Source organism: Microplitis demolitor, chromosome 8, assembly GCF_026212275.2.
Source record: "Microplitis demolitor isolate Queensland-Clemson2020A chromosome 8, iyMicDemo2.1a, whole genome shotgun sequence".
NCBI classification, from domain to species: domain Eukaryota; kingdom Metazoa; phylum Arthropoda; class Insecta; order Hymenoptera; family Braconidae; genus Microplitis; species Microplitis demolitor.
Genome location: NC_068552.1, coordinates 3335358 through 3355273, shown reverse-complemented (window position 1 = coordinate 3355273; position 19916 = coordinate 3335358). Strand labels below are relative to the sequence as shown.

Genomic DNA, 19916 nt, shown 5'->3' with positions numbered 1-19916 from the left:
TGTAATAAAGAAAAATTATATTTTTAATAATAAACAGATTTGGTATTTTTACAAAAAAAAAAAAAAAAAAAATATAGAAAACAATTCTTTTAAATGTCAATATAAATATCTTTATTGAGTTTTCATAAATAACTGTTTTTACGATTTACAAATAAATAATAAAATTACATTGTCAATAAATAAATAAAAATTTTAAATAAATTTATAAATACTTATTAGTTATTAGGCAATTCTTTATACATTTTATAAATTATAGCATCAGTGACAGTATCATTAAGTATTTTTGTTGCCAGATCATCAGCTAACATCGCAGCAACCGCTTCCGCAGCCAATAAACCTGTAATTGGAAACAACTAATGAAATTTCTTACCTATTAATTTATGCTATATTATATATTTTGTTTCAGATGTCATTGTTTAATTGTTTAGCATAAAAAATTTTATTGTTTAGAAAAAGAAGAAAAGAAATTTATTATGAATTTTTTTTTTAGTGATTGTTGGACATCGGAATTACCACGTATTGTGTGCTAAATCTTTTTTTACGGTCTTTCGTATCATCAACAAGTGCATATATATATATATTTATATATATTTATATATATATAGCATATTATTGTAATATCATTTAAATATTTTATCAATTTGATATTTAATGTAAAAAATGATATTTTCTACTTTGCTCACGGAGAGAAATTCACGATATCAATTAGAATATATCATGGGAATGGTTTCCATATTGTACAGTAAGAGGTTCTTTTGAATAGTTGATTATAGGAATGGTATACTCATACACTGTGAAAAATTCCCTATAAATTTTACTAGATGTGCATAGTAACACCGGACTATAAGAAACTATAGACTATAGTCTGGTGTTACTATGCACCCATAGTAAGATTTATTGGGAATTTTTCACAGTGTATAAATTGTAGTAATAGTTCCTATCTGTATGGGTTCCATTCTTATATGACATCGGAATAGTGTCTATGTTATTATGATAATCACTTCTATACTACTATAGCAAACATTGCCATACCATCATAGTAATCATTACCACAATATGCGATGACGTTTACTATAGTTCTATGGATACGACTACTATAATATTATGGGAATATCTGATATATATAACGGAAAAAATTGTGGCTCAACTAACCCCAATATTGTAATAAAACATTGTAGCAGCTATTGCACGCCTCATAACGTGAAGCGTTGAGGTTGTGCATTACTCTCAACATGTCCAACTCAAGCAATTTTGCAGACTTCAATTGCCTTTGGTGCATTTATTTTGTATTTGTAAGATAATACAAGTACACTATTATCAAGAGAAATGCTTTGACTATCATATTCGATGCCCGATGAAAAAAGTTTTTGTCTAATTATATATAATTATATATGTTCATATATATAATTATATATGATTATATATAATCATATATGAAGTTATATATAATCATGCATGATTATATATAATTATATATGACCCCATACATAATTAGATCTGATCATACCTGGCTGTTATTAGCCCATATATAAGTCTATATATGATCAGATCTAATTATATATGATTCTATATATAATTAGACATGATAATACTTGGCTGTCAACTCCATTTACTACCATATATAAGTCTATATATGATCAGATCTAAGTATATATAAGTCTATACATAATTAGATCTGAACAGACATGGCATAATTATAGAAATGGGTCCAATAATAGTATGGGAACTATTCCCATAATGCTATTGGAATAGTTATGATACCATAACGAGAATTAGTCTCATAATATGATGGGAATGGTTTCCATATTGGTATAGGAACTATTCCCATATCATTATGGGAATGCTACCCATTCCATTATGGGGATGATTTTCATAATGGTCTGGAAACTATTCCCGTACTATTATGGGAACTATTCTCATGTATAATGGGAACTATCCCTATAATAGTATGAGTACAATTCCTATACCATTATGGGAACCATTCCCATAATGCATATCAAAAGTTCCCATAATTTTCTTTCCGTGCACTTTGATCCCACACAGAACCCAACGAAAAAAAATGATAATAATTTTGCTATTTTCACTTTGATCTCACACAGAACCCAATGGGAAAAAATGGCTATTATTTTTCATTTTCACGGTGGGTTCTCCCACTGATCCCCCACAAGCCCCGGTAGAATAAAACACAATAATTTACTTTCTTTTGGACTAGGATTTGCTAGTTGGATTTTTATTGGGTCTTCATATGGATTTCCATATTGGACATGCCTTATTGAAACTCAGTGACGTCCACATATATACTCCAGGCGATCCCACAGTATTTTCTAGTCAGGATAATACTACCGTTTTTTTTTTCAAAGCCTTAATTAATTTTTGATAACTGTGAGTTTAATATATAAGTCTTACTATGAAATTTCTCATATTAAAAAACTAATTACACGTGAAAAAAAAATGAATTTTAAATAACGATCAGCTTTTAAATTAATATTATTTAAAATCCATTGAACTCCGAATAATAAAAAACAATTATTGAAGTTAAATAAAAAAAAAATACATTGTGATTTTATTTTTTATGACTTGAAAATTTAAAGTAATGTCAAAATAAAGAATTTGCTCTATATTTCAAGGAAAATTTTCATCAACATAAGTAATTACTATTACATGACATTATTAATTTGATGGATCGGTTGTTATTTACAATTATCTCAATTTAGTTATTACTATGCATACAATTACATAATAATAAAGATTTTCATGGGTGTGCGTGTTGAAGTAACGCATTGAGAGTAACGCCCGTAATTAAATTGATAATATAATTTTATGAAAGTTAATTTATTTTTATTATATATTAAATAAAGTTTTATCGGTTGGTCGTTAACCGTAACTCAATGAAAGTAGTAGCTTCACCAATAAAACAATTAATTGCTGTTTGATAATATTCCCAAGATGTCAATATCGTAACACTATAAAACTAAATCGTCCGGGTACTTTCATCGAAGGAATTTCACCGATCACGGTGCAATGCTCGCGATGCCGTGACGAATGAAAGATCGACTTTTAAATCAACACACTTATATACATATATATATATATATATATATATATATATATATATATATATATATATATATATATATACCTTGAGTTAAAATTTCTTCTACTGGCCCATTCTCGTCCATACCCTGAAGAGTGACATTCTTGTTATTAGCTTCAAGTTTTGCCCTCGCTGCACGTACAATCATCGTTGTATTTCCAGTCTTCTTTAGTTCAACAGTGAACTCTCCGGTTACATCCGCTAATTATTCAAAAATTATAATAAATGTAATTTCAAGTTAATAAATTAATTTACAAAATTAGTAGACTTGATAAACGTAAGAAGAAAAATGTCAATTAAAAAATTCGATTAAATTTATATTTTTTCTTACTAAATTGTCCATCAAGTACTCCATTGCCTCGTAAAACCTGATTTCCAACTTTTCCCATAAGGACATAATCTGATTTTATTTTTAGTAGAGGAGCATGAATTTTCATGATCACATGGATAATGTCGTCCTTAAATACAAAAAAAAATAATAAAATAAACAAATTGTTTATTATTTAAAACATATAAGTAATAATATTTACTTCGTTTTCATCTTCACTATGAGCGCGCTTCATTCTCTTTCCATCAAATACTTTAGGCTCAGATTCATTTCCATAGTGATATGTTATTTCCATTCCTTCTTCAAAGTAACCTTGTTTTTCTTGAAAATCTTTAGCATACCTAATTAAATCTTTTATTCTTCTAGTCTCTTCAGCAGTTCTTACTGCATTATTTCTCTTGAGTAATAATTCACTATCTGTGAAATTATGAATTATAAATCTGCGATGATTATCCAAATCCTATTAAAATAAACAATATTAATAATAAGATAATTTAAGAGTATTCTGAGGCGGTACCCCCGTAATGACCACATTAAAAGTTTCATAATTAACTTAAAAAAAAAAAAAAATTGAAGCTCTAGGTGAAAAAAGGGCAATGTGATTGTAATTTTTCCCGAATTTAGGATTTAAAATAAAATACTCACAGTTCTTCTAAATCACATTTTTAACGAAATTTCAGTTAAATCTTAATTTTAAGATTATAATTAGAAATTTCAAATTTTTCAGCTGAAAATTTGTTTCAGAAATTTTGTTAAATAGTACTTTAAATCAATTGCAATTAATTCTTTTTCTAATTTATCATAAAGAAACTATCTAGCTAAGTCCACAAAAGGATGATCTTTTCTCTCACTACTTGGCTATGATGAAGTCTGTGAATTTGGACTAACGCGCATGCGCAATAATGACTTAATCGTAGGAAAATGGTGAGAAAAAGATCATTCTTTTACGGACAACTATAACTACGTTATTTTTTTTCAACAAATTAATCAAATTTTAATAAGGTTATGATAGTTTAACATTTAAAATGTGTGGGGTACTGTCTAAGATTGTCATAGTGAATGTTCAATAACCTTCATTATGTCTTCAAGACGATAAACCGTTTTGTCTTTCGTTGATTCAATTCTCAAATTACCAAAGTGACGCATTTTATTACTGTTCTGGTCAGCATAAACAATATCAACGTATCCAGGTTGATTTTCTAATCTTAATGATGATCCCGTTTTTGTTGACTTAACATCAACACTTTCTACATCTTTTTCTTCATGAACACATGGTGGTTTAGATCCTAAGTTTAGAGAAAATCGCACTGGATTTCCTTTATTTGTAAATGTTTTTTGAGTTTCAATATTAGTTTCCGTTGCAATACTATCTTGAGGAGTAGCTTGATAACTATGAACTCTAGGTCTTTGGTTATCTTGTAGTTTTCTTTGATGTTCATAATTTGACTGACGATCTTGAGGAGTAGCTTGATAACTATGAACTCTAGGTCTTTGGTTATCTTGTAGTTTCCTTTGATTTTCATAATTTGACTGACTTTGAGCATAAACTAAATACAGATCTTGATCTTGAGACTCTTTGTATCTATTAACTGGAACTGATTTTGAGGTTGTCGAGTAATCAACCATTGGCTGAGGATGACGTTGATAATGAAATTGATAATGTCTACGATCACCGTTATTTCTTTGTTCATTGTTTTTATTATCAAACTCTTGTTGCATTGGATAATTTTGATCCCGTCGTTGTTGGTATTGCTGACTGATATACCGTTGGTTATTGTTATTATATATCTGCTGACTTTGTTGATTATTATAAGTTTTTTGAGACGGATCGTTTGTGTATTGATCCTGTCTCTCAGAGGCTTTAAATGTTTCTATTGATTGAACTTTAAATTGTTCATTATCGTGAGTTTTTGGCTCTTTTACGACCGTATGAAATCGATATCTGATTGAATCAATAACATTTCGATCAGAATAACTGACATAACCAGCTTCATGTTCACTTAAATTAGACTTAACTCTTCCTTTTCCAATATGAATACTTTCTAATGTTGATTGATTAAGACCCACGATTTCAATATTACTTAAAATAATTCGATAATTTGTTTTATTTTGTGATTGGTCAACTTTGACAACAGGAATACGTAATGGGTCCAAAGGACCAATATTTGTTAATCCCCCATTTAGGAGTTTTGACCAAAGTGTTTGAGACATTTCTAATAAATTTATATTACCCAAACTAGTCTTGCTGACTGATGCAATCAGCAAATATAAGATAATTAATTTCATTTTAATCATTATAATCAATTAGATTGATTATATTCAATGTCTTTAGTTTTCCAAATAAATACTGGTTGATAAATAATTAAAAAAATAATAGCAATTATAATAACAATCGTTAGAACACCCGAGATCACAATACACATTAAATTATTTAAGCCCAATAAATAATAATTTTTTTTTAAATATAAAATCACGGAGATTGTGATTACTTCAAAGATCGGGATAAAGACTGTAGCTGATAATTAATCACATGTGGTTTTTATAGAGAATCGGTTGATAAAAAAGGGTAAAAATCTGGGCCATGGACTACTATTATAAAGTATATTATGTTCGTTTTGATCTTAAACTATTTAGTCCCTCGTTATTTTTTATATTTAACTGCTAAAGTAATAGAGGGCAAGGTCTTTTTTTGACCTTACATCTACAACTATATCATATCAATAATGACAATCATGTAATTTACATTACATCAACGGCTTGTGAATTTTTGATGATTTAGCTATAAAAGTTGAAACAAAGCTTAACTTCTTTGTCATTTAATGCATTATTTAAATTATTACAAAAATGTTGGCCAATAAAAGATAGTCACGATTTTTATTTGTGTCTCTGTACGTTGAGAAATGAAAATAAATGCCTCAGCAAATTTATTTGAGTGATTATTGAATCATACACTTGGCACGTAGTAATCATTCAGTATAAATTTTTTTTACGTACGAAATTTAATGATAAATTTAGTCGTAATTAAAATGTCTCAGTGGAAGTTACTTGTTCTATTATCCCTTTTAACTATAAGTCAGTGTAATTCCGAAATTCGTAAGTTTTTTTTTTTTTATTTGTTTTAGATAATCATTATCTATATTTAATTTAAGAATTAAACAAAACTTGGACTTGTATCCTTCAATAAGTATTTTAACACAAAATAGACTCGTGAGTCAGAGTCCTCGATGAGGAATCTAGGCGACGCGAGTCTATTTTCAACTAAATTATATTATGCCTGCCGGTGTAATGTTCACTTTTTTTTTTTTTACTTACATGCATAATTTTTTCTTTTTTTTTTTAAATAAATAGCATCATTTCTCAAGATATGTCATCGCAGTGATTTGCATTTGAATGAATGCGTAAAACATAGTGTAGAAGCTATCAAACCACATTTACGAGTTGGAATTAAAGAGCTAAATATTCCATCATGTGAACCATTAAAGATTTCAAAAATAAATATAAGTCAATCATCACCGACTATTGCTGTTAAATTTGTTTCTACAAATATTTTAATCAAAGGAGGAACTCATTTTGTGCTTAAAAAAGTCAAGTAATTATTTTTTTTTAATGATTTATTTTTTAATTATTATTATTTTTATTATAATTCTATAATTTTTTTAACAATATCTAGCATTGATTTCGATAAAAATCAAATTGAATTAAAAATTTTTTTTCCTCGATTGTCGATGACTTCGGACTATGACATAAATGGAAGAATTATGATGATACCAATTAGAGGACAAGGTCAATCTCAAGGAAATTTTAGTGAAATAAATGCTGATATAATGATTCAGGGTGAACGTTATGAAAATAATATAGATAAAAAAATATACTTTAGAATAAAAGATGTATTGACTTATTTTGATGTAGGACATGCTAATATGAGTTTAGATAATTCGTTTAATCGTGATAAAACATTGGCCTTAGGTATGAATACGTTTTTAAGAGACAATTGGAAAACTGTTGCTGTAGATATGAAACCAGCAATTGGAAATAGCATTGCTGATTTAGTTAAAAAATATACAGAAGAAATATTTTCTAAATATCCATTAGATTTACTTTTGCCACTATAAGATTAAATAAATTATATCTTTGATTATAAAATATTATTTAGTAACATTAAATGCCCATGAGTTTAAAAATATTTTTCACTGTGAAAAATTCCCATTAAATTTTACTATGGGTGCATTGTAACCCCGGACCATAAGAAAACTGGCACAAAATTTACAAGTGTCCCATAGTAAACGGTATGCGCAGACGACACGATTGGGACCTATGCGCATACCGTTTACTATGGAACACTTGTAAATTTTGTGCCAGTTTTCTTATGGTCCGGGGTTACAATTCACCCATAGTAAAATTTTTTGGAAATTTTTCACAGTGTAAAAATTGAATTTTATTAAAAATTTGACACTGCAATCCTTTTAAATTATATTTTTTAATATATGGATCTTTTATGAATGTTATACAATCACTAAGAATAAAATATGTATTTTCAAAAAACATTACTTAATTCAAGTATTTTACTTACTTGAACAGCTCCAAGCAATTATTTTGTTCCATAAAGTAAAATAATGACTTGATTCAAGTCTTCTGATTACTTGTTTTAGACTTAGAAAAAGATTTGATTAAAAAAAAAAAATATTAGGCATACCTTTTTTAGCTACTGTTGTTGAATAGAATATTCTTGTACCTTAACAATTATTTTTTTTTATGAATAAATAATTTTGCCCTACCTGAGATTCGAACCTAGACTGATCACTCGAGATTTGTGACCTATAGTAACCTACACAATTTTAGCACCTCATTTTAAGAATTTCGCAACGAAAATGACCTTAATCAATAGGTCTCTGTTAGGTCCATTAAGGTCCACCAATTTTTTCGTTAGGTCCCCTTTGGTTTTTTTCAAATAATTTTTTTAATTTCTCATAAAAAAAAAATCGGTCTGTCGGTTGACCCTGTGGGCCAGCCCCAAAACTTCTCGCTCGTTTCAAGCTCCTTGAGCTCGAAAATACTTTTGTATGCCTTTGTTTTCGAAAAATAACGTTTTTTAACATTTTTTCTACAATGATATCTCTCGAACGAATAAACCGATTAAGACGTTTAAGGTGGCAATCGACGCGTTTTGTTGAATTCAACAACTGATCAAATTTTAAAATTGATTTATCGAGTCGTTTTTGAGAAATTTCCAAAATACTAAAAAAAATTTTTTTTTCAATTCTTTCGTTAACGGTTTTTCTTGAACAAATGAACCGATTTTGATTGTTGAGGCAGCATTCGACGCGGCTTACAAAGTTTCAAAGCTGGTTAGATTTTGGAATCAATCCATCGAGCGAATTAAAAGTTATTAAAAAAAAACATTTTTGAAAAAATTTTATTTTTGAAATATCTCCGAACGTACCCTACCGATTAAGCTCAAATTTTTAGTGTTTATAGTAAATAACAAGCCGCGTCGAATGACACCTAAAAAACAAAACCGGTTCATCCGTTCAAAAGTTACAGAATATTTACATACATACATACATACACTCGGACATCATCTTTAATTTAGTCAGAATAGCTTCCTAGAACCTCAAAACATCGACATCTGCTGGAATTTCGATTTTCACAAATCGGGGTGAAACCAATAACTTCCCGAATTTTCGAAAAGTTGCAATTTTCTTAGCGGGAAGTTAAAAAACCGAAAGTTGCTGATTGTCTGTAAACTTCAGAATCATTTTACTTTAAGATCCCGAAATTAACAGAAAGTTAACATTTTTCGGATTTTTTGTGTTGTGGTTTGGTGCAGTCTGGTGGTGTCCAAAACGGAGGGTAGAGAAACCTCTACTCTCTATACACTATAATTTTAATTAATAGTGATTAATTAATAATTTTAATGATAATCCGATGACAAAAGTTTTTGTCTAATCATATATAATTATGCATAATCATCTATATATGATTGGATTCAAAAATTGGCCGGGTTTAATTATATATAATCAGATCTATTTATACATGATCATATATAATCATCTATGTATAATTGGATCAAAAAATTGGCCAGATCTGATTATACATGCATGATCAAATATAGTTATTTTTAAAATCTCATTTAGAATATCTTTTGGGCTTTACTACAATATCCCACGTCAATGCTGCTTAACTTTGGTAATCACTAGTTTGTAGTCTGATCTTCTAGTCTGTTATACACTTACAATAAAAAAAAGTTTATGGCACTACTTAACTCAAATAATCAAATTGATACATCCTACGTAAATAATGCACCTAATAATGAATTTGGTTTTGTACATAAATTACAATAGAATTCATTAGATATACATATAATCAAATTTATTTATCTATAAACTTATAAATATTTGTTGCGGCTATTAGTCTGACGCCAGTTTTTCGCCAACTTGGCTATCAGGGACCTTAGTTGCGGAGAAACTGTGATTATTTAGGATCTATTAGAATTGGGGTCGATCTTATAGAGTCCGATCCTATAAATTCAACCTTACACAAATCCCGTTCATACAGGAAATATAAGTTGTCATGAATAGAATGCCGTAATGAAGTCAATAAAATAAATTTTAACTATATCAATCATTGGACACTTAGATTTTATAATTATCGAACTAATTGTAGCTAATCAACCCTCATAGACAGAAAGTTGATATACATTAGCTGCGACCAATTTGATGACAAGTTAACGGTAACTTTCAGCTTTTGTAATTGTTGACTACAAGTGGTCACCAACTTTCGGGGAAAGTTGGCGCCAATCAACTGCCGCAACCTATCGACAACGTTTTGAGAATACCAAAGGCAACTTTTCGTCAGCTAATGTAATACCAGATTCTGCCAGCAACTTCTTCAGAAAGTTGCCATCAACTTATGGAAATATCAATTTTTGCGACTAACTTGGCGACAGCTTGTGGCAGTAGATTGTCGCTACCTTGCTGCCAACTTGGTTAGCAGGGAAAAAAAACAAGCATTGCTAAAAGTATCATAGGGTAAATAAATATATAATTATAATTATTGATGGCTTAACAGATCTTGACGTTTTGCGGTTATAGGAAGCTATTCTGCCTAATTTCAATATGATGTCCGAGTCTATGTATGTATGTATATACGTACGTATGTATGTAAATATCTATAACTTTTGAACGGATGAACCGATTTTGATCGTCAAGGTAGCATTCTACGCGGCTTCTCAATATCTAAAAGCTGTGGAAGATCGAGCTTGATCGGTAGAGCTCGTTCAGAGATATTCCGAAAATAAACTTTTTTCAAAAATGTTTTTTTTCAATGACTTGTAATATGCTCTATGGATTGATTCCAAAATCAACTGGGCCCTGAATCTTCATAAGCCGCGTCGAATGCTACCTCAACCGTCGAAATCGGTTCATTCATTTGAAAGAAACCGTTATAGAAAGAATTAAAAAAACAAAAATTTTTTTTTGTATTTTCGAAATAACTGGGTGTCTTCCCAGGAAGGCAGGGGAAGAAAACACGTCCCCTCTTGACCAACTTTGGTAGGTCGACCAATACATGAAATTGGTGCTATGGGAGGCCCATTCCAAGCCCCACTTCGACCAAGTCTCTTTATTTCCTGAGACGGAAGGAGTGCATGGGCCTATTTGAGGTCGGACTCATTGTGGCTGTTGGTTCGGCACCCACATGCAAAAGATCTCTGATCCTAAGGGTTATAACATCCGCCAATATTGAGCTTGTTCAATGTTTCGCTTTTATAATATTATGGTGGAAAATAGGGAATTTGCGCAGCGCGAAAATGCCCAAAAGGGCGAGGCCTCGGCCTCCGGTCGGCGGAGGTGGACTTAGGTTCCGTTACATTAATTAATTGTATGTTCGAAATTTCTCGAAAACGACTTGATATCGTTGAAGAAAAAATGGTAAAAAACGTTTTTTTTTTTTTTTTTTCGAAAACAGGTATACAATAGTACTTTCGAACTTAAGAAGCTCGAAAACAGCGGGAAGTTCAGGAGCTGGCCCGCTGGATCAACTGGCAGACCGATTTTTTACTTGGGTAACTAATTATATTATATAGATATGGCTGGAACAAAATTTTCCTTGTTCTCTTAATAATATAGATAATTATTCATTTTAATTTTGCCTGTAACTTGACAGATCATGATTCTAATCCAGTTGACGTTATTTGGAAAAATTTATAAAGAATTGAAGCAGCATAAAATTGAAAATATCTATTTCAAAATACATAATTTATAAATTTTTTGATTTATATTATCAGAAATATAATTATTTCTACGCGGGGTCCCAGCAGTACACAAAAATTCATTAAATAATTTATTGTAGAACATTGAAAATAGTGTACGCAAGTTTTATAACCTGGTAAAAAATTTATTTGTCATTCTAATTATGCATAATAGTAATTTTAATAAAATAAATAATAAGCTCACCTTAGTGAAGGATTCAAGGGATAAAACTATAAAAAAACTGCTCGTTATCATAACAGGTCGATAAGATTGTCGGATAATAATCACTACTGATTTGCGGGCATTGTTGCTTAAGTGATACCAATTTGTGTCATATATTGTTGTAGATATATCTAAAAACTTATTAATTTGTTAACTCAATTACTACAATTTTATTTTAAATTTACAGTACAAATCTAGTTTGCGGCATATACAGTCGAGTCTCGTTATGAACCCGCATAAAGGGGTGTAGGGGAATATAATTCTAAGAATTTGTGTACCCCCACTCTGTCAGCGCAGGCGACAGTCGTGAGTTGAACTTCCCCTACTTTTTAAGCGTGTGAGTGTGTACGTGATTGTTTTCAGTATCTCGTTATGAGTCCGTTTGACTTGAGTGTTATGTTTCTTATATGTAAATAGGACTAATATGATAAATAAACTCTTAATTTCTTTTCATGAATATACGGTCTCATATCGAAACTCTGAAATTAATTTTTTTTTTCACGTTGTGGAGGGGGAAGGTCTTCCGTGGAAATCCTGGTTCACGGACTCATAACGAGCGGACTCATAACGAGACTCAACTGTATATGGGACATTCCACACAAAATGAACACCACTCTGCATTTGCATGTTCGATTTTTTTGATAAATTTTTATGTTATAGTACCTATTAAGAAAGGCCTCCATGATTTTTAAAAATTTTTTTTGTCCAGCTGTTTTTGAGATATTAATTTTGGAAAAAAATCGTTCTTTTTGTTTTTTAAACGCCCGTAACTTTGCGAAAATTGGGCCAAGTAGGAGAAATTTTTCTTTTTCAGTATACTTTTGGATTATAAAATCAAAAAACGTTCAAAACCGTAGGAGAGAGTGGGGTCAATTGAACCAAAAATACTTTGACATTTTTTTTTTAGGTGAATAAAAGCAAAATAATAACTTTTTTTTTTTACGAAATTATAATTTATTATATAGACTATCATTTCTCCTGAGCAAATAACTTAACAAATGATGAAAATTTTCAATAAATACGAAATTATATAACTGCATCAAATGGTTCAATCGTCCCCTTTACGGGGGCAATTGAACCACTAGTCGGGGACAATTGAACCAAGAGTATTAGAACCACAAACGAATGACTTTAATGAATAATTTACTATTCATTACAGCTTAAAACTAAAATTACAACACTTCTAATAATATTTATCATTTTTTATAACATTATATGTTATTACAATCACTTTTAAAACTTCTGCTAGCATAATTATTTTTTTTCTTTGTTAGTTTTGCTTGTTTTCACATTCTGTCGAGATGCGCGCGCATATCTAATGCTCACAATATGATTTGTGTGGTTCAACCGTCCCCAAGAGTACTGGTTCAATTGGTCCCATTGATTTTATTGAAATAATTAGTTTAAAAAAAAATATTCAAGAACTATCTTACTAGAAGCAAAGTTAGAAATTTATAACCAATCTATGTATGAAGGTATTACAAAAAAAATTTTAAGATTACATTTAAAAAATAAAAAATTATTAAACAATTTGTTAAGAGCTGAAAAAAAAGTTGAGATGCCTAAAATCACAATAACTTTAATTTTTTAAAATCAAATCATTATATTGGTTCGAAATTTTGGTCAGACTAAAGTTTAGTGTATTAAAATATAATTCCAAAAGGACGACTCATTTTTATATTTTTTTCAATTTTTTAAGCTTACTGGTTCGATTGCCCCATGGTTCATTGATCCCACTCTCCCCCATTTCTATTAAATTTTCAAATTTTGATTATAAAATGTTGATTTCCAAAAAACACGCAGTGATCGATTTTCTAGAAGATTTTTTCTAAAAAACTTTTATTTATCGATACATAGCTAGGTAATTTTTTTTTATAACTCATATTTTATGAAACTCTCCATCGGAGTGAAATTCACTTCAAAGAAATTAAATAATTAGAAAATCATCCACTCGGGAGGAAAGTGGATATATACAAACTAATCCACATTCACTCTGTTTTCACGGCACAAATTTTTTATAGTGTAAAAGTACGTTTAAAAACAAAAATAAAAAAAAAATCATCTCTCTCACTGAAACATTAAATTTTTTAAATTCAAAAGAAAATAGATCTCACAATTTGCCTATTGAGGGACTAGAATTTTAATTTACGCGGTAACTAACAGAATTTTTGGAAAAAATTTTCGAGTAAATCGATAGCTACACGGACAGAAAAATATAGCAACTTTTACTTAAAAATATGAGTTACAGTTACTAAATTCATATTGTAATCGTACACGGAAAGAAAATTATGGGAATGGTTCCCATGATTTTGAGAAATTTCATCCTATACTAGTATAGGAATTACGACCATAAATTATGGGAGCAGTTCCTATAATAATAGGAACCATTCCCATAACAATATAGGAACCATTCCTATAAATTATAGGAACTACTCACATACCATTACAGGAATGGTTCCTATAATAGTGTGGGAATCATTCCAATGATATTATAAAAATGGTTCCTATACCTGTATAGAAACCATTCTTATAATGTTACGGAAATCGTTCCTATAATTTATAGGAATCGTCCCTATATATTATGGAAATGATTCCCATAATATTATAGGAAGTATTCCCATTAATTATAGGAACCATTCCTATAATTATATGAAGCATTCCCATAATGGTATGGGTATCATTTCCATAATTATAGGAACTATTCCTCTAATTATGGGTAAAATTCCTATAATTATAGGAACTGCTCCCATAATTTATGGTCGTAATTCGTATACTGGTATAGGATGAAATTTCACAAAATTATGGGAACCATTCCCATAATTTTCTTTCCGTGTGGTATAACATGAAAAATTATCGAAAAAAAAAAAATTATTATTAACTAATTATCAAAAAAGAAAAATTATTATTAACTACTTAATTATTCTTATTATTAATTAAAATTATTTAAAATTACTTAAAATTATTATTTATTAATAAATTAATTTTTCTGTGGAAGAAAATTTGCAAATTTTGATGATAGTTGTGTGTCAGATAATCATTAATAGTAAAACCTGAGCATGACATTTTTTTTAGACATTTTTCAAAAAAAAAAAAAAACTGGAATGTGAAATTTAAAAAATCGAAAAAAAATAGATCCCACGTTATCCCATTATGAGCATAGCTGGAAAAGTTGTAGAATAGGTGACAGTTTGGTGTGAAAAATTATGAGGAAAATCGATCAGTACGCGTTTTTTGTAAATCGATAATTTATACTTAAAAGTTGAAATTTCAATAGAAGCGTGGTTCAAAAAATTTTTTTGATATTTTTAACTAAGAAGATGTCTAAATATGTACATTTTCTGTCTCTTTGAAAATTTTATTTAAACTAGTTTTCGCGAAGTTACAGGCGTTTAAAAAAAAATTTCTACATTTTTCAAAATTCGATACTTCGAAAACGGTAGTAGCAAAAAATTTGAAAAACATCATGAAGGCCTCTTTCAACCTATACAAAAAGATGGAAAAGTTACAAAAAAATCCGAAGTGCAAGAGCTAAATGGTTTCCGATTTGGCGTGGAACGACCCATATGTAGCAAGGAGGTTCTTAGTTTAAAAGGCTAAGCCCATTTTTTGTTTATGTATAGAAAACTAGATAAATACCCGGGTCGAAAAATTAGATCTGTTTTAAAATAAATGATAAATTCAAATATTTTTTCTTTAATTCAAATTTATAAATCGTATTCATTTTATATAAGAATTTAATCTGCTTTTGCCTGTACTATTCCTTTCCCAGGCCTATATCAGACTTATTTTCATATGATATTTAGTCTGTTTAAATCGGGTGTAGACTAAAAACAGACTTTTTTATTATAATTATTGGTCTTTGTTCAATTATTTTTAAGGGCAAAAACAGACTTTATTCACTATAATTTTTAGTCTGTTTTAAATCGCTTTTAGATCTAAAATAGGACTTTTTAAAAATATAAATAATAATAATAGTAATCTAGATTATAAAGTTATTTTAATTTTCTTGATATTTGAAACGTCCATGCGCTTCCGTAATAAGATGTCACAAGAATTTTGATATTTCTAATGCCAAAATGTTTTTGGATTCTATCCAGTAAATAAGAAAAATTATTTTGATATTTTAAGAGTTATTTTATCACTTTTATTCGATGCTATAAACATTCAGCCAAGACAACTAAAAATTAAGCTGTCAAACATTCATTAACTGCCGACATATTCAAACAAAAGATACTAAATAAATAGTAAACAAAACATAATTAGAAAATTTTTTTTTCATTAATAAAAAATATTGATAGTTGATTAACAATATATTGTAATGAGGTAATTTTTAATTCGATGACTGAAATCTCTTTTACTTTAAATACTTACTTCATAACTCAATTTATCAGCGCAATAACATGGCAGCAATATTTGAAAGAACATCGTTGCAAAAAAAGCTAAATTTCCAGCAAATTTCACCGTCCCAGGCTGAGCGTGAGACAGTAAGAATGCGATGGTGCAGAGGAGAAGTGAGCTCACAGTATACTGTACAAATATCACTCTCTCAAATAGATTATTGATAAATTTAACTAAACTAAAAAAATTTTTCTATTTTTTTTGTTCTGGAAAAAATTTTTTTTTTTTTTAAATACAAACTTTAAAATATCACGGTGATTTTCGACCCACTCAGCTATCATTTTACGCTCAACGGTAGTTATTTCCTCTTGAGGTTTATCGTTTTCCGACATTATTTGTAATTTTTCTGTTATAACTTGAAATCTGTGTCTTAGAATGTGAATGTGTCCGCACAAGTAACACATTATACATGGCAGCAACAAGTCTAGTATTAAATTAATAGTCCCCGAGGTGAGTATTGCGTACACTTGATAGACAGCCGTCCCCCAGTATATTTGAGTTGAGCGAGTGTAATTGTAAGGAAACCAGCCTGGATACGGGAGAGAATAGGGTGGATCCATGGCAGATATGTGGCCTAAAGAATCCGTCAGTAGTGAGCTTATAAATAATAACGGGTAATAAGTGAATATAGTTCTGTAAAACGAAAGAAAAAACAAAAAAAAAATTAAAAATAAGTAGATGGGATTTGAACCGCGAACTTAGAGCTCACCTTGCAAATTTCTCAAATCGCTGGAAAATGAGTTCCTCTCGATAGTCTCGCAGTTTAAAGGAATTTTTTGCTAGTGAGTCCATTATGCGAATAATGCCACAGCGATTTTCGATCACACAGAAGACTTTTTGCCGGGCGATGAACCATGCGAAGGTCAACGATACATTGTCGACGAACGTATCGAGTTGGACGTTTTTCAATCTTATGTCTAAGATGCAGGACACTAAGAGATTGAGAATATTAATAACTACGAAAGATCGATAAATGTAATAAAAAATAGCTTTAATGCCACGCCACCCTCGCGGTTTCCAGATCCCCATGATACTGAGAAGGCGGAAATTTAATTTCAATACTTCCATTACGCTAAAAACGAACCCAAAAGTCTAGAGTCACCAACTAATCGTTTGCGGGCGCCAGATTGTCTAGCGCATTGTCTAGGACTTTGAGTTTTCGTTGAAACAAAGTTAGTAAATTCGTCATTATATCAATTGTCGCTGACAATAATTATGTAAATTGCGTAATTGCGTAATAGCGGCCAATTTTCCGGATATTGTGGAAAGCGAGTAAATAATAAGTGAAATTATTTATGAGCTGCGCAGACAAAGTGCGTCGACTTGGAGCCCTCAGTCTTTGGTGGTTTTGAAACTTTTACGAAGACTACAATGGAGTTTATCGATCTTCGAGCTTATCACGGAGTCACTTGGATGTCTTATACGTTCTTACATATATTGTTAAAAATAATTTGAAAATTACAGTAAAAAAGGAACTGAATTTCCACCACTAGATATTTGAATTTTATTTTCAATAAAAAAAGCTCGAAATTTAATGTACGTAATTTAATAATCAAGCTGATATTTAAAATTAAGATAAAAAAAAAATACGAATTTTAATAAACGTACTTAAAATTTATACTTGCATTTAAAATTTTCAAAGCAAATATTCAAGTTCAAAGACATATTGAATTTTAATTTTTCTATTTTAATTTTCATTATATTTATTTCAAAATTCAAATACTTGTACGTAGAATTCTGCGCGTGACGTGCTCAGTAATCAAGGATTGTTTGTGTCAAATATATAATATATATGAATAATGTAAGCGGTGGATAACTTTTTTTATATTTATTAGTAATTTAAAAAAATTATATTCATTAAAATGTGGACTTAAGTGTTAAAATGGTGAATGTGATATTCAATGTGATGTAAAAAAAACCTGTTAATTTAATTAATAATTTCATTGAGATGTAAAACGTTCACATGCTGAATGTGATTTAATATAATGATAGTAAAATATAATTCGATTTATAATAGAAAAACAATATTAAATGTTTAGGTAGGGGAGGGTGGGGCAGAGTGGGCCCCTTAAGGAAAATAATTATAATATCGTTAATTTTTTCATCGCGTTCACTTATGTTTAGACCCTTGATACTTATTTTCACTTCATTATGCTGCGTCGATTAAAATTGAAAAATCGAAAATTAGGGGCAGAGTGGGCCCCCCTCAAAAATTAGGTAAAAAATTTATTTTTTTTACTTTCCGTCAAGTTATGACCTCTGTAATGTTTTTATCATATTCTAGGCAAACATGTGACATGTGGGGCAAAATGGACCACTCGGAAAAAAATTGTAACGAAAAAATTTTTTTTTCTCCATTTTCTGTCAAGTTATGACCTCTATAATGTTTTTGTTATATTCTAGGCAAATATTTGATATGTGGGGCAAAATGGGCCACTTGAAAAAAAAATTGTAACGAAAAAATTTTTTATTTGTTTATTTTCCGTTTTCAATTTTTTTTCGAGTGGTCCATTTCACCCCAAATACTACATATTGATCTTAAATATGATAAAAATATTATAGAAGTCATAACTTGACGGAAAATAAAAAAAAATTTGTTTTATAATTTTTGGGGAGGGGGCCGTCGCGCCCCAGAAAAATTTTTTTTTTCGATTTTTTGGAAAATTTTCACTGATTCTTTCGAAATAGACGGAAAATAAACGAATTTGATAGTTGAAAGCCACAAAAAAAAACAAACTGGCTTAAGGGGGCCGTCGTGTCCCTGGCTCCCCTAACTTTAACTTTCTTGATAAATTATATTTAATGAACAGTTTTGGTGATCTATTTTATCCCTCATTATATAAGAAATTTCAATAAGCTTATAAACGGTCCGAATTTGTTGACGTATAGAGAATTTTGAGGGGCCCCCATATTTTTTAAAGTTTTTAAGATTTTAGGGGGCCCACTTTTCCCCACCTTCTCCTATTAAATGTGATATAATAGCATAATATTAATAATAGTATATTACTGACCAAGGGTCAAATGTTTGATAAAAATAGAAATAAATTTAATTTAAGACTTAAGATTTAGCTTTATTGGTTTAACTTCCCGCTATAAGAAAATTGTAAATTTTCAAAAATTCGGAAAGTTATTGGTTTCGGTTCGATTTTCGAAAATTAAATTTCTACGAGATCTTGACGTTTTGAGGTTTTAGGAAGCTATTCTAACTAATTTCAAGATGATGTCCAAGTGTATGTACGTACGTATGTAAATATTTGTAACTTTTGAACGGATGAACCGATTTTGATCGTCAAGGTGGCATTCGAAGCGACTTGTCAATATCTAAAAGCTGTGAAAAATTAAGCTTTATTTCGGTAAGGGTGAACGATTATTTTAGTAGCCGTTATCGATTGAAATCGATATCAGCTATCGAAAAAAATCGGTAACTGCTACTCAAATTATCGAAAATTAATTATACAATAATATTTTATGAAGAAGAAAAAATTATTTTTTTTCGCTACGACGAGTTCAGCTATAAATTAAGGAAATAATTTTCAGGTCGTTGTTATTAATCTCTATGGACATTTTTGTACTCGTAATTATTATCTATGCTTTTTCGTGTTTTTTGTTTAATGCAAACTTAGCT

At 29.7% G+C, this 19916-nt stretch overlaps 3 protein-coding genes across 3 annotated transcripts; 1 reads left to right on the top strand and 2 right to left on the bottom strand.

Moving 5' to 3' along the window:
- Positions 1 to 215: 215 nt before the first annotated feature.
- On the bottom strand, positions 216 to 5717 carry LOC103573755 (uncharacterized). The gene is made up of 5 exons (XM_008552955.3): positions 4494 to 5717; positions 3625 to 3882; positions 3426 to 3552; positions 3140 to 3295; positions 216 to 337 (listed from the first exon to the last, which is right to left on the bottom strand). Exons 1-5 carry the CDS (start codon positions 5715 to 5717, stop codon positions 216 to 218), a joined length of 1887 nt encoding a protein of 628 aa, XP_008551177.3.
- Positions 5718 to 6353: 636 nt separating this feature from the next.
- Positions 6354 to 7988, top strand: LOC103573754 (protein takeout-like). Its single transcript, XM_008552954.2, has 3 exons — positions 6354 to 6515; positions 6771 to 7011; positions 7093 to 7988. The coding sequence occupies exons 1-3, from the start codon at positions 6425 to 6427 to the stop codon at positions 7532 to 7534; spliced, it is 774 nt and encodes a 257-aa protein (XP_008551176.1). The 5' UTR covers positions 6354 to 6424; the 3' UTR covers positions 7535 to 7988.
- Positions 7989 to 11762: 3774 nt separating this feature from the next.
- LOC106693670 (odorant receptor 2a) lies at positions 11763 to 17359 on the bottom strand. The gene is made up of 5 exons (XM_014442357.1): positions 17001 to 17359; positions 16532 to 16924; positions 16265 to 16469; positions 11876 to 12031; positions 11763 to 11804 (listed from the first exon to the last, which is right to left on the bottom strand). Exons 1-5 carry the CDS (start codon positions 17357 to 17359, stop codon positions 11763 to 11765), a joined length of 1155 nt encoding a protein of 384 aa, XP_014297843.1.
- Between the last annotated feature and the right edge of the window lie 2557 nt (positions 17360 to 19916).